Source organism: Myxine glutinosa, chromosome 1, assembly GCF_964187855.1.
Source record: "Myxine glutinosa chromosome 1, kmMyxGlut1.1, whole genome shotgun sequence".
NCBI classification, from domain to species: Eukaryota; Metazoa; Chordata; class Myxini; order Myxiniformes; family Myxinidae; genus Myxine; species Myxine glutinosa.
In genome coordinates this window covers 407,621,413-407,641,884 of record NC_136261.1, presented here as the reverse complement: position 1 = coordinate 407,641,884, position 20,472 = coordinate 407,621,413, and the positions used below count along the sequence as shown (strand labels likewise).

General features: G+C 43.8%; 1 protein-coding gene across 3 annotated transcripts in view; it reads right to left on the bottom strand.

Moving 5' to 3' along the window:
* The window catches only part of LOC137417328 (E3 ubiquitin/ISG15 ligase TRIM25), a 33,861-nt gene that overhangs the window by 3,324 nt on the left and 10,065 nt on the right, over nucleotides 1–20,472 (bottom strand). The window contains exons 2-6 of one of the 3 annotated variants that reach the window (XM_068103184.2): nucleotides 18,688–19,261; nucleotides 18,190–18,285; nucleotides 8,432–8,665; nucleotides 5,152–5,174; nucleotides 1,174–1,313 (exon numbers count right to left, since the gene is read on the bottom strand). In XM_068103184.2, coding sequence (XP_067959285.2) covers nucleotides 1,174–1,313; nucleotides 5,152–5,174; nucleotides 8,432–8,665; nucleotides 18,190–18,285; nucleotides 18,688–19,236 — 1,042 coding nt within the window. In that variant the 5' untranslated portion in view covers nucleotides 19,237–19,261. Of the gene's footprint in view, nucleotides 1–1,173; nucleotides 1,314–5,151; nucleotides 5,175–8,431; nucleotides 8,666–18,189; nucleotides 18,286–18,687; nucleotides 19,688–20,472 lie in introns of those variants that run through there. The other 2 variants (XM_078770463.1, XM_068103195.2) reach the window with 2 other exon arrangements.

Sequence of the window (20,472 nt, the reverse complement as noted above, 5' to 3'; positions counted from 1 at the left end):
ATTATGAAATTATTGGTTATGAAATTATTGATTATGATAATTGTTGCTTCCTCAAGTTAACGAGATATTGTTTTTATGCCTCCGCCGACTGTCCGTGATAGGTTTTCGTTACCGCGATAACTTGAGAACGGCTGAAGGGATCTCACTCAAACTTGATGCAGGTATGTACGATGAGGTAAAGATGAACTGATTAGATTTTGGGGGCAGGAGGTCAAAGGTCAGAGGTCATGTTAGGTAAAAATCCTCTTACCGCGATAACTTGTGAACCAGTGAAGGGATTCTGACCAAATTTGGTACAATTGTGTAGAATGATGTGTAGATGAACTGATTCGATTTTGGGGTCAAGAGGTCAAAGGTCAAAGTCTGTAATAGGTCTATAACTTAAGAACGGCTGAAGTGATCCAATTCAAACTTGGCACAGGTATGTATAATGTTGTAAAGATTAACTGATTAGATTTGGGGGTCAAAGAGGTCATAGGTCAAAGGTCAAACTCTCTTGTAGGTCTATAACTTGAGAACAGCTGGAGTGATCTCATTTAATCTTCGTACAGGTATGTATAATTATGTAAAGATTAACTGATTGGATATTGGGGTCCTGAGCTCAAAGGCCAAAGGTCAGAGGTCATGTCAGGTAAAAATGTGATAACTTGTGAACAGCTGAAGGGATTTAAATTAAAACTTGGTACATGCATTATAATGATGTAAACACGAACTGATTAAAACTTGGGGTCAAGAGGTCAACGGTCAGAGGTCATGGCAGGTAAAAATGTGATAACTTCGGAACAGCTGAATGGATTTAAATCAAACTTGGTACAAGTATTATAATGACGTTGCAACACTTGGTACAAAAATAATGTGGGCGGAGGCATATCAGTCGACGTCATGACGTCGAAGAGTGCCATTCTAGATTTTGTCAGGCTTGCAAGGAGCTGGTTTACGGGTCTAGATGTGGGGTAACCCCCCCAAAAAAATTAAATTAGGATCTCTACCATTTAATCTTGATCTCCTTTGATGTTTATTTCAATCCCATTCCAATGGAACATGTCCTGGAGTTCCCACCCACAAGCCTTGGATTTTGCACTCGCTCTTCCCTATACATATATGATGAACATCTTTCTTCATTTTCACCTTCCATTCCCATTTTCATGAATGTTTTCTACTTTTATTACTTACGTTGAATCCCTTTGAGAAGATTCTCGTTGAGCTGGATGAGTGATTTCACATTCTGCTCCTGCACAGGGAAGTCCAGCAATCTCGGTTGTTTATTGACTTGGGTTGACTGTTTGGATGTAAAATGTGGCCTGGACTCCAGCCTGGAAGAGGAAGACAAACATTCATTTAACACTAGCAAAGGCCTTTATTTGGATTTTTCATGCTTCCACGTGCTTTGGAAGTGCTGCACCAACCTCTGAACGAAGGGCACAGCATTAGAAACGACAGAATATCAGGATGCTCAAATCGTACACATTTTGGAAACACCCTGTGATGATAATGAAGAAGAAGAAGAAGAATTATATTTGACGTCATCTGTCCTTGGCTTGGGGCATTTTTAAGACCCGCCTGCCTGGGTGGAGCGTGAGATTTCTGGATGCTGTGAGCAACACTTAGACGTTGGCTCATTACTGGGTAAGAAGGGTTCTTTTGATGAAATATCATATCAAACGTATAATCGCACTTATGAAATGTGACGTCATCGTAACAAGAGATATTCATGAGTGTATTTGCATGTGCGTGTTTTTCTTGGGCAGATGTGGAATAAGTTTGAGTGAAATAAAGGCTAACAATTGATCTGAAAGGCATCTATCAATTCATTACAATTTATTTCACTCAAACTCAATCACCATGGATAAAATGCTTAAACTGGAGGAGTTCAAGGTGCACCCGAATGCGAACAATGCTGAAGAGGAGTGGCATCACTGGTTTCGAACCTTCACGCGACATCTACAGGCTCATGCGGACGTCAATGAGGCAGACAAGCCGGTGGTGCTCATCAGCAATGCGACTACATCCGTGTACCGGTATTTTGCCCACTGTGCAACTCGCAGCACGGTGTACGCTCACTATCGACTAGCTACCTGCTGACAAGAGCCGGGTGAGACATCGGAACAATTCGTACAAGCTCTGAGGCAACTGTGTACGAATTGCAATTTTCAGGCGGACATTCTACAGCATCTACAAGATGATTTAATGCGAGATGCTTTTTTTTTATATCAGGCTTGCAAATCGATGCACATTCGACAGCGACTGCTGGAAAATGATGCAGTGGAGCTGCAGGCGAGCACATGTACCCGTGAACTCTTCGACTACAGAGGAGAGACGAGAGGCGATTCAGACACTCTCCCAATCCCAGGATCCATCAATCAGTGTCTCAAAGATGCCAAACTCACCCAAGGGATCAGATGGAACGGATGAGGAGCCAAACTCCATGACGTTGACGACCACATCGGCTACGACGGCCAAATGCTATTTCTGCGGGTATCGAAGACATCCACGGCAACCTAGGTATGTCCGGCAAGAAACGCCATTTGTAATAATTGTGGCAAAAAGGGACATTATGCAAAGGTATGCAAAGCCACCAAAGCTGCAAGATCAACGATGGCTGGGATACGGCCATGACACAGCTGCGCTCTCCGCTGCTTCTCCTTATAGTCTAGCTAAGGCTGTCGTGAAGGTGACGGTAAATGGTCAGCTTGCAGATGCTTTGATAGATACCGGTAGCTCAGAAAGCAATGTGCGTGAGGCATTGGTAACTAGAACTGCACTCAGTAGAGAGCACACCTCCGTCTGGTGAACAGCTTACGTTTTGTATCCCACTGATAGGCCGGATCTGGATTCGGACCTGAACCAAAATCGAATCGGCTTGTTATTGTCACCTAACCAACTCATCGACCAAGTTTATTCATAGCTCGTCCATAACTTTTTAAAATATCATGTTGTATATCACTTTTCACCCGATCTCTCAATGGTGAAGAATCACTTAAAAATTAAATAATTCTTGTAGCCGAATCCATATTCACATCTTCACCAAAATTGAATCCATTAGTTCTTTTCACATGCACAACGTGTCCACCAAGTTTCGTCCAAATCACTCCACAACTTTTTGAGATATCCTGCTATAAATAATTTTTGGCCCTATCTCCCAATGATGAAGGATCACTTAAAATAAAAAAAATCTCATATCCCAATCCCTAATCAGATTTTCACCAAAATCGAATCGAATCGTCCTTGTCACACACCCAACAAGTCCGCCAGGCTTTGTCCAAACCCGTCCACAACTTCTTGAGATATCCTGCTATGTATCGTTTTTGGCCCGATCACCCAATGGTGAAGAATCACTTAAAAAATTATATTAGCCGGATCAGAATCCGGATCTTCACCAAAATCTAATCATTTCGTCCTCGTCACACATGCTCCCTCTCTGCCAAATTTCATCCGAATCCGTCCACAACCTTTTGAGATATCTTGTTCACAAACGGACAAACAGACAGGAGTGAAAACATAACCTCCATCCATCTTTGGTGGCGGAGGTAAAAAGGCATGCCTGGGAGATCTATCCGATGGGGAAAAAGGTATATATGGCCTCTTCATCTCTACATCAAGATACCTGTAGGTATTGTACAATATAACTCAGTGCATATGGAACGAAACAAACTTCTCAACGAAGGCATCATCAAGCCTCGTGAGTCGCCTTGGCGGGCCCAGGTGCTGGTGACAAGTCCAAATCATCGAAAGCGTTTGGTGATCGATTACTCCCAAACCATAAATCGTTCCATGCAGTTAGATGCGTATCCATTGCCTCGCATGAACAATATGGTAGGAGATGTGGCTAAATATCAAGTATTCAGCACTTTAGATTTGCGCAGTGCTTAAGCATCAGTCACATTTGCTCTACAGCTAGGATACGGCGGCCGTACCCCCCCCCCTAAATTGACAGAAACGTGCGGCAGCCGCAGAGTTTCTGAGGTGGCCTCAGGGTGGCCCTAGGGCGTATGGCTATCTTTTACAGGCCGTAGGGGTCGCCGTGGAATTATAGCGCGGAGTTATAACTTTTTTCATTTCTTGGGTGGCCGTAGCAATTCGACAAGCCGTAGCCATGACAACTGTAAGTGCTGTTATACATATGAAAAAGAACTGGTATATATACCCACTCATTACCGTCCGTCTGGCCGCACGTTCGCCTTAGGGCCCCCCTGCGGTCGCCTTGCGGGCACCTTGAGGCTACCTTGCGTCTGCCTTGAAAATTATATGGCCGCTGCAGAGACGCCCTAAGGTCACCGTGCGACATCAAATCAAAGACCGTACGGCACCCCCACGTTTTCGGTCTCCACAATTTCTAAATACCCCGTGCGACTACCCGAAAAATAAAAACATATGTGACTGCTACATTGTGTGGCCGTGGAAATACTGCGGCCGCCCTATAATTGCTAGTGGCCGTAGATTTTTTAGACCCTACGGCCGCCGAGCCAAATGTGACTGAAGCATTACCACCAAATTCCTACATGAAAATCCGATAAGCTGTTCACTTCTTTCGAATCTGGTGAGAGGCTCTACCAGTTTCGCAGAGGGATGTTTCCAACGATCAATCTTCTGGGATATACAATTCCGGAGGGATCGATTCGTCCCGACATGTCTCGTCTGCAGCCTCTATTGGAGATGATGCGTCCGTGTTGCACCAAACTCATATCTTCGATTTTGCAATTAATAATGGATGACATTTTTCATTTCCTACTTTTGCAGAAACATTACAATACGAGTGAAGAGCGCGATCAATTTGAACAACGCAATCACAAGCAACTGTGAAATCGATTTGAGTGAAAGCTGGACAACTATCACAATGCGAGACGATGACGTAGGCCTACCAGAGTAGTTCAGCCGGGTGCAAAATGGATGTAAAGGTTCAACTTAAAGATCAAGTCCTTCGTTCATGATCTGGTGACAGGTTCAGAGGCTTTCAAACAATGACATGTGGAATAATCATGGAACAAGTGGAAACATTTTGTTGATTTTCTTTGTCATTGAGGTGAAGAACAATTAATTGTTGAGTAATTAAAATATCTTTAATTGTTTTAAAAAATGAAAGGGACGGGAATACAAGAACGTGATAAATATGCTGAAAAATATCTCTGTTATTCTACCTGTGCAAGATCCTACCTGTGCAAGATATCCTTGTAGCCCTAAAAGGATGGAAAATAAACAAGGATCAGCATCAGACGTAGATATCTTCATCAATTTTGAATTTGCAAACTGCAGGTAGTAACAATTGTTGGTTGTGTTGAATGAATAATTGTGTTTCAGTTTCCTTAGCAACAGTCGTTGGGCCGACTGAAAGTTTGCTCACTGGTACGGATGGATGTAAGTGGCATGTGAAGGCCATCATGCCATCATGGGATCTTTAACATCCACTGATGCTGCCCGTCGGAACACCATTTTAACATCCATCGGAGTGACGGCACACATTTTTTTTAGCACAAAATCTAAAACAAACTCACTTCACATAAAGCAAAGAAAGTTCTTCCCAAAGAGTTGGTTAAGGTAAAAAGGAGGTGGGAATGAAAGATGAGAAGAAGAGGAGGGCGGTGAGGCCAAGTACAGTAATTGCAAAACTAGTCGGTAGCTTCGCTTTTGATCAGCCATCAGATCAGACTGTGGCCTCCTCCAGCGTCAACGTTCCTTGCCAGGGAAGTTGGATTAATCATTAAGGTGAGGCTGGGGAGACCAAATAGACTTGCACTTATTTAGTTCACAAGCAGAAGTACCCGGCGTTGGGGGGTGGGGGAATGGAGGGAAGGGAGGGGCGGGAGGGGGGAGTGGAGGAGAGGGGAGGGGGGAAGGTTAAGTGTGTTGCAGATCAGGAAAGAAGAAGAAGCCGTACTACCAACTTCGTACACTTCCGGAATTGTTTGATTTATTTGTATTCAAATGTCTGGTGATTGTTTTGTATTTATTTATGCGAATGTGTATTTGTATATAAATGTCATTAATTTAAAAAGGCTTCGGCACTATCGAGCGTTTTTTTTTTTTTTTTTTTAACTCCAAAAAAAAACGAACTTTTTTTTTTCCCCCGGGAAAACACTCCCAGGCACTCACTGATGAACCTCTGAAAGTTTGATGAAGATCCGTTCAGCTATCGCTGAATAAAACAGGGACACACAAAAACTGGACACACACACACACACACACACACACACACACACACACACACACACACACACACACACACACACACACACACACACACACACACACACACACACACACACACACACACACACACACACACACACACACACACACACACACACACACACACACACACACACACACACCTCGCATTTATATATTGTTGTGGTTTTGGAAATAAAGGCAACCCCCCTTTTAGTTAGTTGCACCACAACATGTAGCCTCGCTTAGCCAGTTATTTCTTAGTAAATGATGTGAAGTATAGTCTCCTTCCCAGTGTTGGTATGCGTTGAGGCAGGTAAGTAAGGGAAGGCCTCATTGGGCCTGGAATGCCATGTGACGGGCCTAGGACAAGTCGAGGAGGCCCGAGGGAGGAGTCGTAGGGCGTGGCTGGTAAGAAGCAAACAGCCAATGGGAGCTAAAGGGGAGTGGCCAGCAACGGCTGCCAATGAGGGCTAAGGGGAGTAACTGATGGGGGGCTATCACGACACATAACCCCCGGCAGCCAGTGGAGGCCTTTGGAACATTCTGGTGGGACTCCGGGGGCTATAAAACCCGGCCCGGACCGCCAAACTCTCTCTCTCTGCCCCCGCTCTCTCTGTGGCCTGGACCCCAAATGCCCCCCGCTCTCTGCTGCCCCCGTTCTCCCTGGCTATGGTCTCTCTTTTGCCCTCGCTCTCTTGGGATTCAGGCTCTCGTAGGACGATCTCTCTCGTGGCCCTGTACTCCGACGATCTCCCTGCCTGGACTCCCTGCACGTGCGCTTTTGCCTCGCTGACTTCGGGACACGCTGTGTGGATTCCCGCACGTGCACGACTGAAGCCGATGTCCCTGCCGCGAACATCCTTGAGGGGAAACGCCCAACGAGCCGTCCGGGGCAAACTGCACTAAGCGGCCACGCTTTGAGCGCGTCCTTTTCTTCCTCCCTTTCCCCAAGCGAGTCAGAGGGCCCTTGTCTAGGAAAAGTAAGTAAGAACGGTTAAGTTTCTCTTCTGTGTCCCTTTTTCTCTCACCGTTGTACATTTGTTAATAAACCTGTGCTTGTTTCCAACTTGGCCGTTTTCGGCTCTTCACCATTGGCCTCGCATTGCACGAGATAAAACCGTTCGATCGGGTTCCTAGTAATTAACGGCATGAGTTACGCGACACGCAAACCGCTCGGGCGTATCAGACCAGCGTGACTCGTGTGAGGTCCAGCCCCCGTCCTCGCAGCAGCGTGTGTATCAAAGTTACCCGGGTCGTGACCGGAAACCCTTCCACGCGCTCGCTGCGGGTTTGGCAGCTGGAATTGCTCAGCAATCCGCCCCCACGAGTGTAGAGTGGGTAGCGGCCTCGTGGACTCGAAGCTCGAGGGGGAGAAGGGCTTAATCCCCCCCTCAGTACGTCGACGGGCTCGAGATCCACAACAATATATAGATTATGTAAAAATACAAAATTAATCTTCCCAATCTTTTCACATCAAAAATGAAAACAAACAATCCGGTTCGGGGCTTGCCGCACGTGGATGTCGGATCGGCACTTTCTCTTTCCAGTTCATCAAAGCAAAGTTTCCCAGACCAAGATATGTTGTGTTTTACTCTTTTGTTACTTCTGCCACCGGAAGTGGATGGAGGTGATCTTTTCACACCTGTCTGTTTGTCTGTTTATCTGTGAACAGGATATCTCAAAAGGTTATGGACAGATGTTCTAGTTGTTTTTTTGTTGTTGTTGTTGTTTTTTATTGTTGTTTTTTTTACTGAGGGGTTTTTTTTTTTACGTAACGTTTCATTTCCGGAAACTTTCCGACAGTTCTGTGCTTTTTCCCGGTGTATCGGCTTTGATGTCCGTCGGCATGCAATCTTTTCAGCTTTCCCTGTCACCCGGAAGGTACCGAACATCAATATCAGTGAGTGAGTGAGTGAGTGAGTGGTGAGAATGAGCTTTATATATCAGATATACCATAAACCGACCAAGCCAGGCCAAAACCAGATCAAGAATGATGCACCCCCACCAGAGCTAGAACCAACTGGGCGCGAGCGTAAATCATGCCACATATCCGCCCCCTCTATAATGTCACCAATCAGGGGGCCGATATATGATATATATATATATATGCCGATACAACAATATATAGGCCGATATATAATTTAGTTGCTGAAATTTTAAATCAAACCAAACCCTTAAGATAATTTGCTGAAAATCGAATCAAGTACGGTTAAAGTACAATTGTGAGAGCTTATATGTTTTATCCAATCTCTCTGGGTAACCCCACCTGTAGAAAGGATGTCGCTTCCAGCCCCTCGAGTGACGCTTTCAGTGTGGACTCTGCTTCATGGAGAGAATCCATCTTTTTTTGCAGATTCTCCCTCCGGTGTTCAAGCTGAGAAAGCTTCACCTCCAGTCTCTCATTGAGCCACCTTTTCATCCGATTCACCTTTTCATCCACGGCTCGATACATCGTTTTTCGTTTCCGCTCCAGCTTTTCCTCGTCATCTCTGCCTGAAACCTGAGAGCAATAGTTTTATCAATCAAAGTTTCACAAGAAAAATTACAGAGCAGCGTCCTAACATATTAAATAAAGTAAGTGTGTGTGTCCGTGTGCGTGAGTGTTTGTGCGCGTCTGAAAATCATAGAAAAAAACAGGGCTAGGCCAATCTTCACCAAATTTTGCATACGTGTTGGTAGAACCCAGTGTAAGGTCATGGGCACAAATAACACTACCCACCCACATCCTTATGGTTTTTGCCTGCACACATGCCACAGTGCAAGTGGTTTACTGACCCCTGCTGCAAGGCACTCCCACAAGGTTCAAAGTCCATCCACTGGTGGCGAGCCATCGGGGTTTTGGTAGAACGTGCCTGCCCTTCGGGTCTTGCACTGGTCCACATCGTCCGAATTATGCCGTAGGGAAAGCTGTAGATCTCAGCTTGATGGGTGAAAAGAGAAAGTTCTCCAACTTTTTCATTGTGCAGAAGCACATCCTTTTCTCTCAGGTACTTTCCCAAGTATTTTCCGGTTATTACCTCCGCCACCAAAGGTGGATGGAGGTTGTTTTCACCCCTGTCTGTTTGTTACTTGCAAAATCGAAGATTTTCAAGTATATTGGTCGGTTGCGTTTGTTATTCTGTCTGTCTGTCTGTCTGTCTGTCTGTCTGTTTGTTTGTCTGTTTGTTTGTCACCAGCCTACAGGTCACAATTCCAAACCGATCATCACGAAACTTCAACAAGTTGTAGAGGTTGTCACAATTGAGAAACCTATTGATTTTGAGGTCAAAGGTCATCTGGAGGTCAAATTTCTAAAATCAACATTGTTTATTCGATTGACTTAAACATTGAACAGCATTTGTATATTGAGTCACTAAATTTGGAAACCAACTATTTTTAAGGTCAAAAGGTCAACTCGAGGTCAAATTTACAAAATCATCAATTTTCATCTGAAAAACCATCAATTTTCATCCCATTGACTTGGAAATTGAACAGCATTTGCATATTTTCTCACTGAATTGGGAAACGTTCTATTTTCGAGGTCAAAAGGTCAAAGGTCAAATCAAGGTGAAACTTCTAAAATCATCAATTTTCATTTGAAAAATCGTCACTTTTCATCCTATTAACCCGAGCTTTGATCCAGATCGTCAATTTTAATCTGGACGAAATGGGCAATTTGATGGATCAATGGCATCCTTTTTTGGGAAAGTAGAATTTTAAAAGTGATTCTTCACCATTGGGATACAGGACCAAAAACTATATATAGCAGGATATCTCAAAAAGTTATGGATGGATTTGGACGAAATTTGGCAGGGAGGTAGTGTATGTGCCAAGGACGAAATAATAAGATTTTGGTGAAGATCCAGATACGGATCCGCCTACGACAATTTTTAAAGTGATTCTTCACCATTGAGTGATAGGGCTAAAACTGATATATAGCAGGATATCTCAAAGGGTTATGGATGGATTTGGACAAAACTTGGTGGAGAGGTTGTGTGTATGACAAGGACGAAATTATTACATTTAGGTGAAGATCTGAATGTGGATTTGGATAGGAGAATTATTTAATTTTCTAGTGATTCTTCACCATTGAGAGATCAGGCGAAAAGCGATATGCAAAATATTTAAACTAGAACAGTGACTGTGTCGCCAATATGCCTCCGCATAGTCCCACAACGGGTAGATGCCAACACTCTGCATATGTATGGGTCGGGCATCACGTTTGTGAGGTTTCGTGTTGATCGGATAAGGTTCGTTTTTCTATCCAAGATAGCTGCTAAATCACGTGCCTTATGACATCATTTTCAAACTACATGTATATACAACAGTGCTGTTAGATGATATTTGTAAAATTTCGCATTGATAGGGTGAGCGGTTTCAGAGATATAATTATTTAATATTTTCCTTCAATCTAATATGGCTGCCAAACCCTATGTGACCTATGATGTCATAAATTTAATATTTCAATACAAATAGGTCAGAGATCATGTGCATGCAATTTCAGATTTTTAGGATAAGGAATTCGATTAAAATATTTTTGGCTGGTATACCACTTCACCTATGATATCATCATGATCATGCTTTCGTTCCCCATTGGGAGTACTTGACAATGTGCCAAGTTTCAAATTTTTCCATTCAGCGGTTTCCAAGAAAGAATTTTTTATTTGCTTTTAATCCAAGATGACTGCCATACCACGTGACCTGCAAAGTCACAATGATCATAAATACATTCTGCATGCGTGTTACTCCTACCCTGAAAGTTTTGTCTCAATCGGACATATGGTTGCTGAGAAAAACGAGGTTTAGCCCGTACGGACGGACGGACGTACGGACGGACAATCCGAAAACATAATGCCTGAGGCGACTTTGTCGGTGGAGGCATAAAAGGTTATGGACAAGTTATGACTAAACTTGGTGGACGAGTTGGTTTGGTGACAAGAACAAGCCGATTCGATTTTGGTTCAGGTCCGAATCCAGATCCGGCCTATCAGTGGGATACAAAACATAAACTGTTCAGCCTGGTGGAGGTACGCCCTCTACCGAGCGCCCTTCTAATTCCAGAAGTTTTGTGAGCCACTTTAGGTAGCAAACAATATCACTCCCGCACAACATAAGGAAACTTTCCCCGATCAACACTGCTGATAAGGGGTTTCTGCGCATGCGTGCTGAGCATCCCAGCATGGATTACCTCATATTGAAAGTCACGTGTTCACAGGCAAGACTAGAATGGCACACAGTGGAGTGCATACCTTCGCCAGGCAGACCAGTTTACATTTTGTATCCCACTGATAGGTCCGATCTGGATTCGAACCTCAACCAAAAATGTAACTGGCTTATTCTTGGTGCCTAACCAACTCATCCACCTAGTTTTGTCATAAGTCATCCACAACTTTTTGAAATATCATACTATATATCGTTTTGGCCCTATCAATGCTGAAGAATCGATGAAATAAATTATCGGATCCGGATCTAGGGCGGAAAACATAACGTCCAGGCTCCATCCCCCTTCGGTGGCGGAGGTAACTATCAACTCATTGTGAATAATAACTCGGATATCAATAACTGAAGCACAATCTTTGATTCTAACCGTTTATACGTATTTTGGTTCATCGTCAGCACAAGAAACACCCCCTCCCCGAGGAAGTGGCCAGGGAGGACAACTTTAAGTTGTCGGTAGCCATCCCAACGAAGTTTAACAATCACATGCACCCCTCAAGCACAACCATCAAGTTTCAACTTGTTTCATCCAGCGGTTTATTAGTGCACAAAATACTGAGCACGTATGTAAATCAGCCAAGTAATTATTGATTAAACAAGGTTTTCTACTCGGCTCTTTTGATTTGTGTATTCTGACTCCGATTGACTTGATTATTCAGCATTTCATCAGAATCAGGGTCATGTTCTGCTTCAGAAGTCCACCGAGGATCAAACAGTGGCCTGAAAAAGTATTCACCCCCATAGCAATAATGCCACATTTAGAAACAACTTTTCCAAATTAACTTTTTTATTCATAACTGAAGAAATCAAACTAAACACTGTTATGGTTGAAGAAGGTTACATGTCAGGAATACAGGCAAACTAGAACAATGCGACTATGTCGCCAATATGCGTCTGCATAGTCCCACAACGGGTAGATGCCATCACTCTGCATATGTATGGGAAGGGGATCACATTTGTGAAGTTTCATGTTGATCGGATAAGGTTCGTTTTTTTATCCAAGATGGCTGCCAAGCCACGTGACCTATGACATAATCATTTTCAAACTATATGCAACAGTGCTGTTAGATGATATTTGTAAAATTTTGCATCGATGGGGTGAGCGGTTTCAGAGATATTTTAAAAACATGCACAAATCAAAATTCACTGGTTGTAAAAGTATTGTCCCGTCATCAGCGATAAAGACCGCTGGATGATGGATAACCGGAACGGTCCTTAATTCCGAGGAGAGTAGCCAAAATTGGCAGCTGGTCCGTCGCGCGCGAGCGAAGGAAACAAAGCGCTTACCCGAATGGAAGCACACAGGTTTATTCAGAAACCCACAATGAATAGACACAACACAACACGACAAATAAATTCAACATTTTAGTCGGTCGGCACTCAGCTTTGGTCCAAAATGGCGTTTAGGGGCTTGGTGGTCGTTGCAGCCAGTGTAGCCACTTGCATGGGAAATGTTCCAAAAATAGTGCCGGCGCCGCACGTCGAAAACGCTCAGGCGTGAGCAAGCAGCTGAGACAGCCCTCTTTCGCTCTCCACTCTGTCCGAAGCGCCGAGAGCCCCACAAACCACCGCCAAGACCTCGTCCTCACTGTCAAAATTGCCAACGTTCCACCAGCTCCAAACAAAGCTCTCCACACCAGCCCGCACAACAATGGCTGAAACTCCTCCGGCCAAACAAAAACCCAAGAGAGAGATTCTTCTTTCAACGGTCCTTTTTTCCCTCGAACTTTCTTGCTCTGATGTCACACTGGCCAATTGCTGAGCCCCATCGAATCACACCATGGTCTTGCTCACCAATGACGAACTTTGGGGCGTGGCCTGCTGGCTTGGCTTGGCGTGAGCGTCATTAAGGTGTGGCTTACTTGCCAATTGGCAATGTCCGGGTATTGTCAGCGGTTCCGGTAGTTGTTGTTTAAACGGAGGTTTTTACGGCCAGCCTTGTTGTAGTTGTAAAAACGTAGGGAAAAGCCACAGGAGGCAATCACATACTGGGCGAAAACTAACCTTAATCCTTAATTAGTTAACACAGCTTCACCCCCATGTGAAGACACATAACAATCTTAAGCTCCAGTTTCCCGACTTAAATACATCGAGATGTCTCCTATGCATCCATGGTCCATACTACACCTATATGATCCTATCTTTTCTATGAGATTCAGTCATCTACCCCCACAAACCTAACAGTATTCAGCCCCTCAGGTCAGTACTTTGTGGAATCACCTTTTGCAGCAATGACTGCTAAGAGGTTTTTTTGGGGTCAGTCTCTACCAGCTTTTCAGTCAGATGGTGAAATATCTGTCCATTCTTCACGTGAAAATTGTTCTAGCTCTGCCAAGTTTGATGGGGATCGTCGATAGACTGCAGTCTTCAAGTCTCGCCATAAATGTTCAAATGGGTTCAAGTCAGGACTTTGATTGGACCACTCAAGAATATTTATTTTCTTCTTATTCAACCACTCCAGCATGGCTTTAGATTTGTGCTTCGGGTCATTGTCCTGTTGAAATGTGAATCTCCTACCCAGTTTAGGATTCATGGCTCTCTCAAGCAGGTTTTCATCAAGGATTCTCCTGTACTTTGCACTGGCCACTGTCCCTACTATCCTGACACGCTTTGCAGTCCTTGCTGATGAAAAGCAGCCCCATAACACGATGCTGCCACCACCATGCTTGACAGTAGGGATGCTGTTGACTGGGTGATGTGCAGTTAGACTTGTACCAGACGTAACTTTTAATTTAGACCAAAAAGTTCCATTTTTGTCTTGTCTCACCACAAAACATTTCTCCACATACCAGTGGAGAAAACATTTCTCCATATCATTAAGATGTTTTTGTGCAAACTCCATACGAGCTTTTAGATGAGTCTTTTTCAGTAATGACTTCTTTGTTTCCACCTGCTCAGAGAGGCCAGCTTTGTGAAGGGAACGAGATATTATTGATTGATGAACACTGACTCACATGTCAGACATAGTTTCTTGCAGATCTTTCAAAGTCATTGTTGGATTTCTAGTGACATCCCGAACAAGTTTCCTGCTGGCCCGGGTGCTGAATTTGGATGTGCGACCTGATTTGGGTAGTCTGAGTGGTATGATGCATCTTCCACTTCTTAATGATGGATTTCATCATACTCAAAGGGATAATGAGAAACTGAAATCTTCTTAGAACCCTCTCCTGAACGGTGCTTCTTCACCACTTCATGTCTGACTTCTTTGGAAAGCTCTTTGGTCTACATGTTTACCTTGTTGATTGACCAAGTGAGTTTGATCTTAAAGCTCCTTAGATAAGTGGAAGATCTTAAATTTTAATTAAAAACAACTGATTACATACCGGTGAAACCTCTTACACTTATTTTGTAACTTTGTAAACAAATAATTTACTCCTGAAGTGATTTACGGTTGATTAGGCAAAAGGTTTGAATACGTATGTAACTAAGAATTGTCTGATTTTCAATGTTATTCTCACTTATTTTACATTTAATCTGCATTTTTTTTAGCTTTATCACTTTGGAGTAGTTTGTGACGACTCTATAAGTGAAGTTTGATGTGAAACCATCATGCGATAAGCTCAGGTGGCATCAAAATGTGATAACTTTGGACGGGTTGTTAGTTTTGCAACCCGTCCTTAGTTTTGCAATAATTTTGCAGGCCACTGTGTGTGTGTGTGTGTGTGTGTGTGTGTGTGTGTGTGTGTGTGTGTGTGTGTGTGTGTGTGTGTGTGTATATATATATATATATATATATATATATATATATATATATATATATATATATATATATATATATACACAGACTTGGCATTTAATATGGAATATATATTTTTTCTTGACTTGGGTTTACTTTCTTAACTCAGTATATCAATCTGGTGAGTTTCTTTTACACTTTGGTGATTTATTTGTTAAAAGAACCATGTCACTGATTGTCTGTCGCAGCAAGAAGTCAACAACAGGATTATATCACAGGTGGCGTGGCAAAATGTACGGTCAGGTGCATTTGATGATTGGCTTCACAGTCGGGTAAACAAGGGTTGTTGCGTTCTGTATTAGTGGAAAAAAACTGCTGCACGTCTACAAGAGTTATTGCCGCTTCCTCTGGAGATGGTCCGTCAACTCGATTTTAGGAAGGTGTGTGTCATGGAGTGGTGGCTTTACAAAATTACGGCATGAAACAGCGTGCTATTGCTCGGCAGTATGGCATTACTCAAGGTCAGGTGTCAAAGATCCTGAAACGAAATGCTCAGAGGGGTGTCCCTACTCCAATACCGAGGCCAGGGCGTCCCCGCAGAACCACAAGGAGGGATGATCGCCAGCTGCACCGGTTAGTCCGCAATGGCTGTACCAAGTCAGCTAATCGGCTTAGGGCTGAGTGGCAGCAACTGACAAATGTGCCTGTATCCAGAAGGCTAGTCAACCAATGACTGGTTCTAGCAGGCTATCGTGCCAGGCGTCCCCTGAGAAAGCCACACCTGAGCAGACAACACCGCCAGCGCCGATTGCAGTGGGCCAGAGAGCACCGTCAATGGCAGCCAGGACACTGGAATCACATGATCTTCAGTGACGAGTCTAGATTTCTGGTCTGTCGTCAAATGGCCGCGTCCGAGTGCGCAGACAAGTGCATGAAGCCTACAACAAAGATTGTATAGTGCCAAGAGTCCAAGCTGGAGGTGGTGGGGTGACCGTTTGGGCTGCTTTTCATGCAGGGGGCAAAACTGACCTGGTTGTTCTGAATGGAAACCTGAACCAGTTCAGGTACAGGGCCATTCTGGAAGAAACATTGCTTCCATTTGCTCGTGCAGCCTTTCGAGGAAACTTTGTCTTCCAAGATGACAATGCACGGCCTCATCGTGCTCGCATGATCCAACACTTTCTTGCTGACCGTGGTGTAGAGCATATGGAGTGGCCTGCCATGTCCCCGGATATGAATCCGATAGAGAACTTGTGGGCAGAATTAACGCGTCAAATCGACCACTTGGACCAGCAGCCGACCTCTGTGCGTGAATTGCAGCAGGCTATTGTCACTGCATGGCAAGCGATTCCTGTCCAAACCTTGGCAAATCTCGTGAACAGCATGCCTCAACGTGTACGTGCTCTCCTGAATGCTCGTGGGCGGTACACGAAGTACTGAACTGTAATTTTACTGTCCGTAATCCCAGTCGTAATTTAACTTTTGTTTTTGTTAAAAAAAATTTTGGCTAATGTGCAAAATAAAGAGATACTTCTGGAAAACGTACAGAAGTTTAACACAGTACTGTCCATGAATTGAGTTCGATATCAGTTGACATCACTTTCAAGGATCAATTTATTTGTTTCGAAATGTCAAATGTGGTTTTTGTTTCTTTTAAAGGTCACATTAACAAAATCTAGAATAATTTCAACATAATTCCAATGAACTTTTGGTTCTAAGTCATCTTGAAAAGTAAGTTCACCCCCACAAAAAAAATATTCCATATTAAATGCCAAGTCTGTATATATATATATATATATATATATATATATATATATATATATATATATATATATATAGGGTTAAAGCCTGGTGTTCGCTTAACGGTTCTGGTGGCAGGCTTGAGATGTCAGGGTCCTGAGTCCAAGCCCCTGTCATTCCGTTGATTAACACCAAGTGGGGTTGACTCAGCCTGTCGTCCTTCCGAGGTCGGCAAAATAACTACCAACTTACTGGGAAGAATGAGCCATTCGAGGATCCTGTGTTGGAGTGCCGACCCGTCCAGCATTGGGCCCGATAGTCAAGAAAACTGCTTCGGCATCCCTTTGTATCCGAAGACGCAAAAAGGAGTGGTACATATTTGGTTGGACAAAATTCCAAACCAAATCCGGTGACGCTTCACACGAATCTTCCTGCATTTGTTTCAGTTCTTCTCTTCACTGTCTGTGCTCAAACCAGTCGAGATACATGAAATGATGGCAGATCTCCGATATCATGGGTGTGTTACTTCCCTTTGTGGAATTGTGTTTCCGGGTTGTCCGTCCGTGCATCCGTCCACCCATGATCAGTTGTTACCCCGATAACGTGTGCACCACTGAAGCGATTTTTTAAACAAATATGGTACATAGGTATATTATGACGCAAAGACTAACAAATTCGATTTTGGGGTCAAGGATCATGTGACTTTTACCTGAAAGTAGCAGATTTGTATTGCCAATTTTTACCAAACTTGGTACATCGGTATATTATGATGGAAAGATGAACCGATTCGATTTTGGGTTCAAGGGTTAAAGGTTATATGACCTTCAGCTGAAAGTGGAAGATTTTCATTATTGCAATAATTTGTGAAGGGATTTTGACCAAACGTGACATAACTATGGAATGTAATACAAAGATGAACTCATTAAATTTTGGGTTCAAAAGGTCAAAAGGTCAAGTGCCCTTTAATTGAAAAACAGTTACTGCAATAACTTATGAACCACTCAAGAGATTCCAACCGTACTTGGCACACTTATGGACTGCAATACAAAGATGAACTGATTCCATTTTTAATTGAACAGGTCAAAGGTCATGTGCCCTTGAAAACAAAACTTGAGTTAGAAGCATCTGATTCATTCATTCATTCTCTGATTTTTTTTTTTTTTTTCTCTCTCTCTCTCTCTTTCTCTCTTTCTCTCTCTCTCTCTCTCTCTCTCTCTCTCTCTCTCTCTCTCTCTCTCTCTCTTCTCTCTCTCTCTCTCTCTCTCTCTCTCTCTCTCTCTCTCTCTCTCTCTCTCTCTCTCTCTCTCTCTCTCTCTATCTATCAATCGGAACAGTGGGTTGACATCGAAGGTGGGTGGAGGCCCATCCATCGACATAAATTATAATGCTAGCCGATCCATGGTGACACCTACCTGTGTGACCTCAACCTCTTGCTGCACCTGCTGCATCTCAGACCCAACTTGCTTTATCGACTCCACCAGAGGAGGATACTTTGCAACCAAAATGTTCTGCATGGACGAAAAAATTTCAGTTAATATTTCACGATAAAGTATACTGACATTCATGATAGAGAATGACCTTGGTCAGGAGGTGACCAAGAACCCAAAGACCACTCTGCCAGAACTACAGAGTTCCTTGGCTGAGATGGGAGAACCTGCCGGAAGTGCAACAGTCTCTGCAGCACTTCACACATCTAGGCTTTAGGAGAACGTGGCCATCCAAATATGTAAATAAACACTACATCACCCCTCTCCTCTCTCTTTCTCAACTCCTCTCCACACTTCTCAACTACCTTTTTTAATTTGAAAAGTATGAAACCATGTCGGTACTGAAGCACAATTAAATTTAAAGCCAGATTCAGGTTCAGAATAACAGAATGGAAGTTTAAAAGCCACCTCTGATGCAGGTACCTTATATTCAGCGTGGGCAACTTCCACCCCAACAACTTGATGATACTGATGTCCAACCATGCACGTCGAGCACATCAATCTCTCATCATCTTTACAGTAGAAGTCCATGGAGTTCCGGTGCTCGGAGCATCTCAGTTTCTCCACCTTCTCCCCCGGCTTCACCAGCTTGTGTCCTTTCTCTTTATGGGGCTTCACGTGCTTCTCACAGCAGAGGATATCACATGGTATGCAGCGCATGGCGGCCTCTATATCGCAAACCTCACAGTGACCCTCACCACCCAACGTACTTTCACTTCCGCTTAGCTTCACCTGTTCCACCAAACTTGCGAGGGTCACGTTCTTATTCAGTTGAGGTTTTTGAGGAAAAGCCTTTCGGCAATTTGGACAAGCGATGCCAGTGGCTCCTCTACAGCTTTCCCAGTATTTCTCAATACAGCAACAACAAAATGAGTGGCCACAAGGTAGTGCAATGGGCTCATTAAACAGTTGTAAACAGACTGCGCAAGTGAGATCTTTCATCGTATCACCGATCGGAGAGGAGACCGCCATTTCTTGTGCAGCAGAGATGTGGAACCTGCAGGTAGGTCAGAGGGGAGAGGAGGATGAGGAGGGCACAGGAACATCACCAGGGTGTATTTTAGATAGTTATTTATTTATTTACCTTTTGGGATGAGGATGCAGTCTTGAGGAAAAGGACATAATAAGGGATACCTTCCTCCATTTCTATTTGGACCAAGTTAGCTCAGGCGGTCGCTGGGCACCGCCAGCCTCGGTGGTGTAATGGACGGAGCCTCCACTCTGAGTTTGGGAGATCAGCGGTTCTAACCCAAGTCACCAAAGACTTTAAAAGTGTTACGTGCTACGTCCTTCCTTGATGCTCAGCATTTAAAAGGTTAGAGCACAAATAAGCAACCATATGTTGGTAATAATAGCGCAGGTTTTGATGGGCCAAATGCTCTCCTCCTGCGTCAAAGTTCCTTCAAAGGAAACTCATATTTTTATGAAATACTAGGGCATGCCCGTACTATATATATATCTAAAAGTATATCCCCCCCCCTCTATTTACATGCAATGGTTTGGTCCAAAGCGAACGGCTTGCGAGTACGGTGACAATCCCCCCCCCCCCCCCTCTATTTACATGAAATGGTTTGGTCCAAAGCGAACGGCTTGCGAGTACGGTGACAATCCCCCCCCCCCTCTATTTACATGAAATGGTTTGGTCCAAAGCGAACGGCTTGCGAGTACGGTGACAATCCCCCCCCCTCTATTTACATGAAATGGTTTGGTCCAAAGCTAACGGCTTGCGGAGTTTGGTAAAGAAATCGCCATCGCGTGCACAAACGCGCAGGAAAGCGAATGAATCGCAAATTAGTTTTAATTAGTTTTAAAACATAGTTTAACGCCCGAGCGAGTTTAACGCAATCGCAAATCGCATCGCAAAGCGAAAGAATCGCAAATTAGTTTTAATTAGTTTTAAAACATAGTTTAACGCCAACATAGCGCCAACATAGTTTGCCAACGTGAAATAAATGAATACGCTCTCAAATGTGCCGTCCGAGGCAGAGTCTGTTCGCCACGTTCGGCACACGTGATAGCTCGCTGCTCTCTGATTGGTTGAATCGTTTTTTGGACATAGCTCGGTAACTACTTCTCCGATTAATATGAAACCTTGAAAAGGCACATCCTCGGGTCCCCAGCAATATACCTGGCAAGTTTCAAGTATATCGGACCGGTAGTTGTCGAGAAACAGCGGTCACAGACAAACATACAAACATACATACAAAC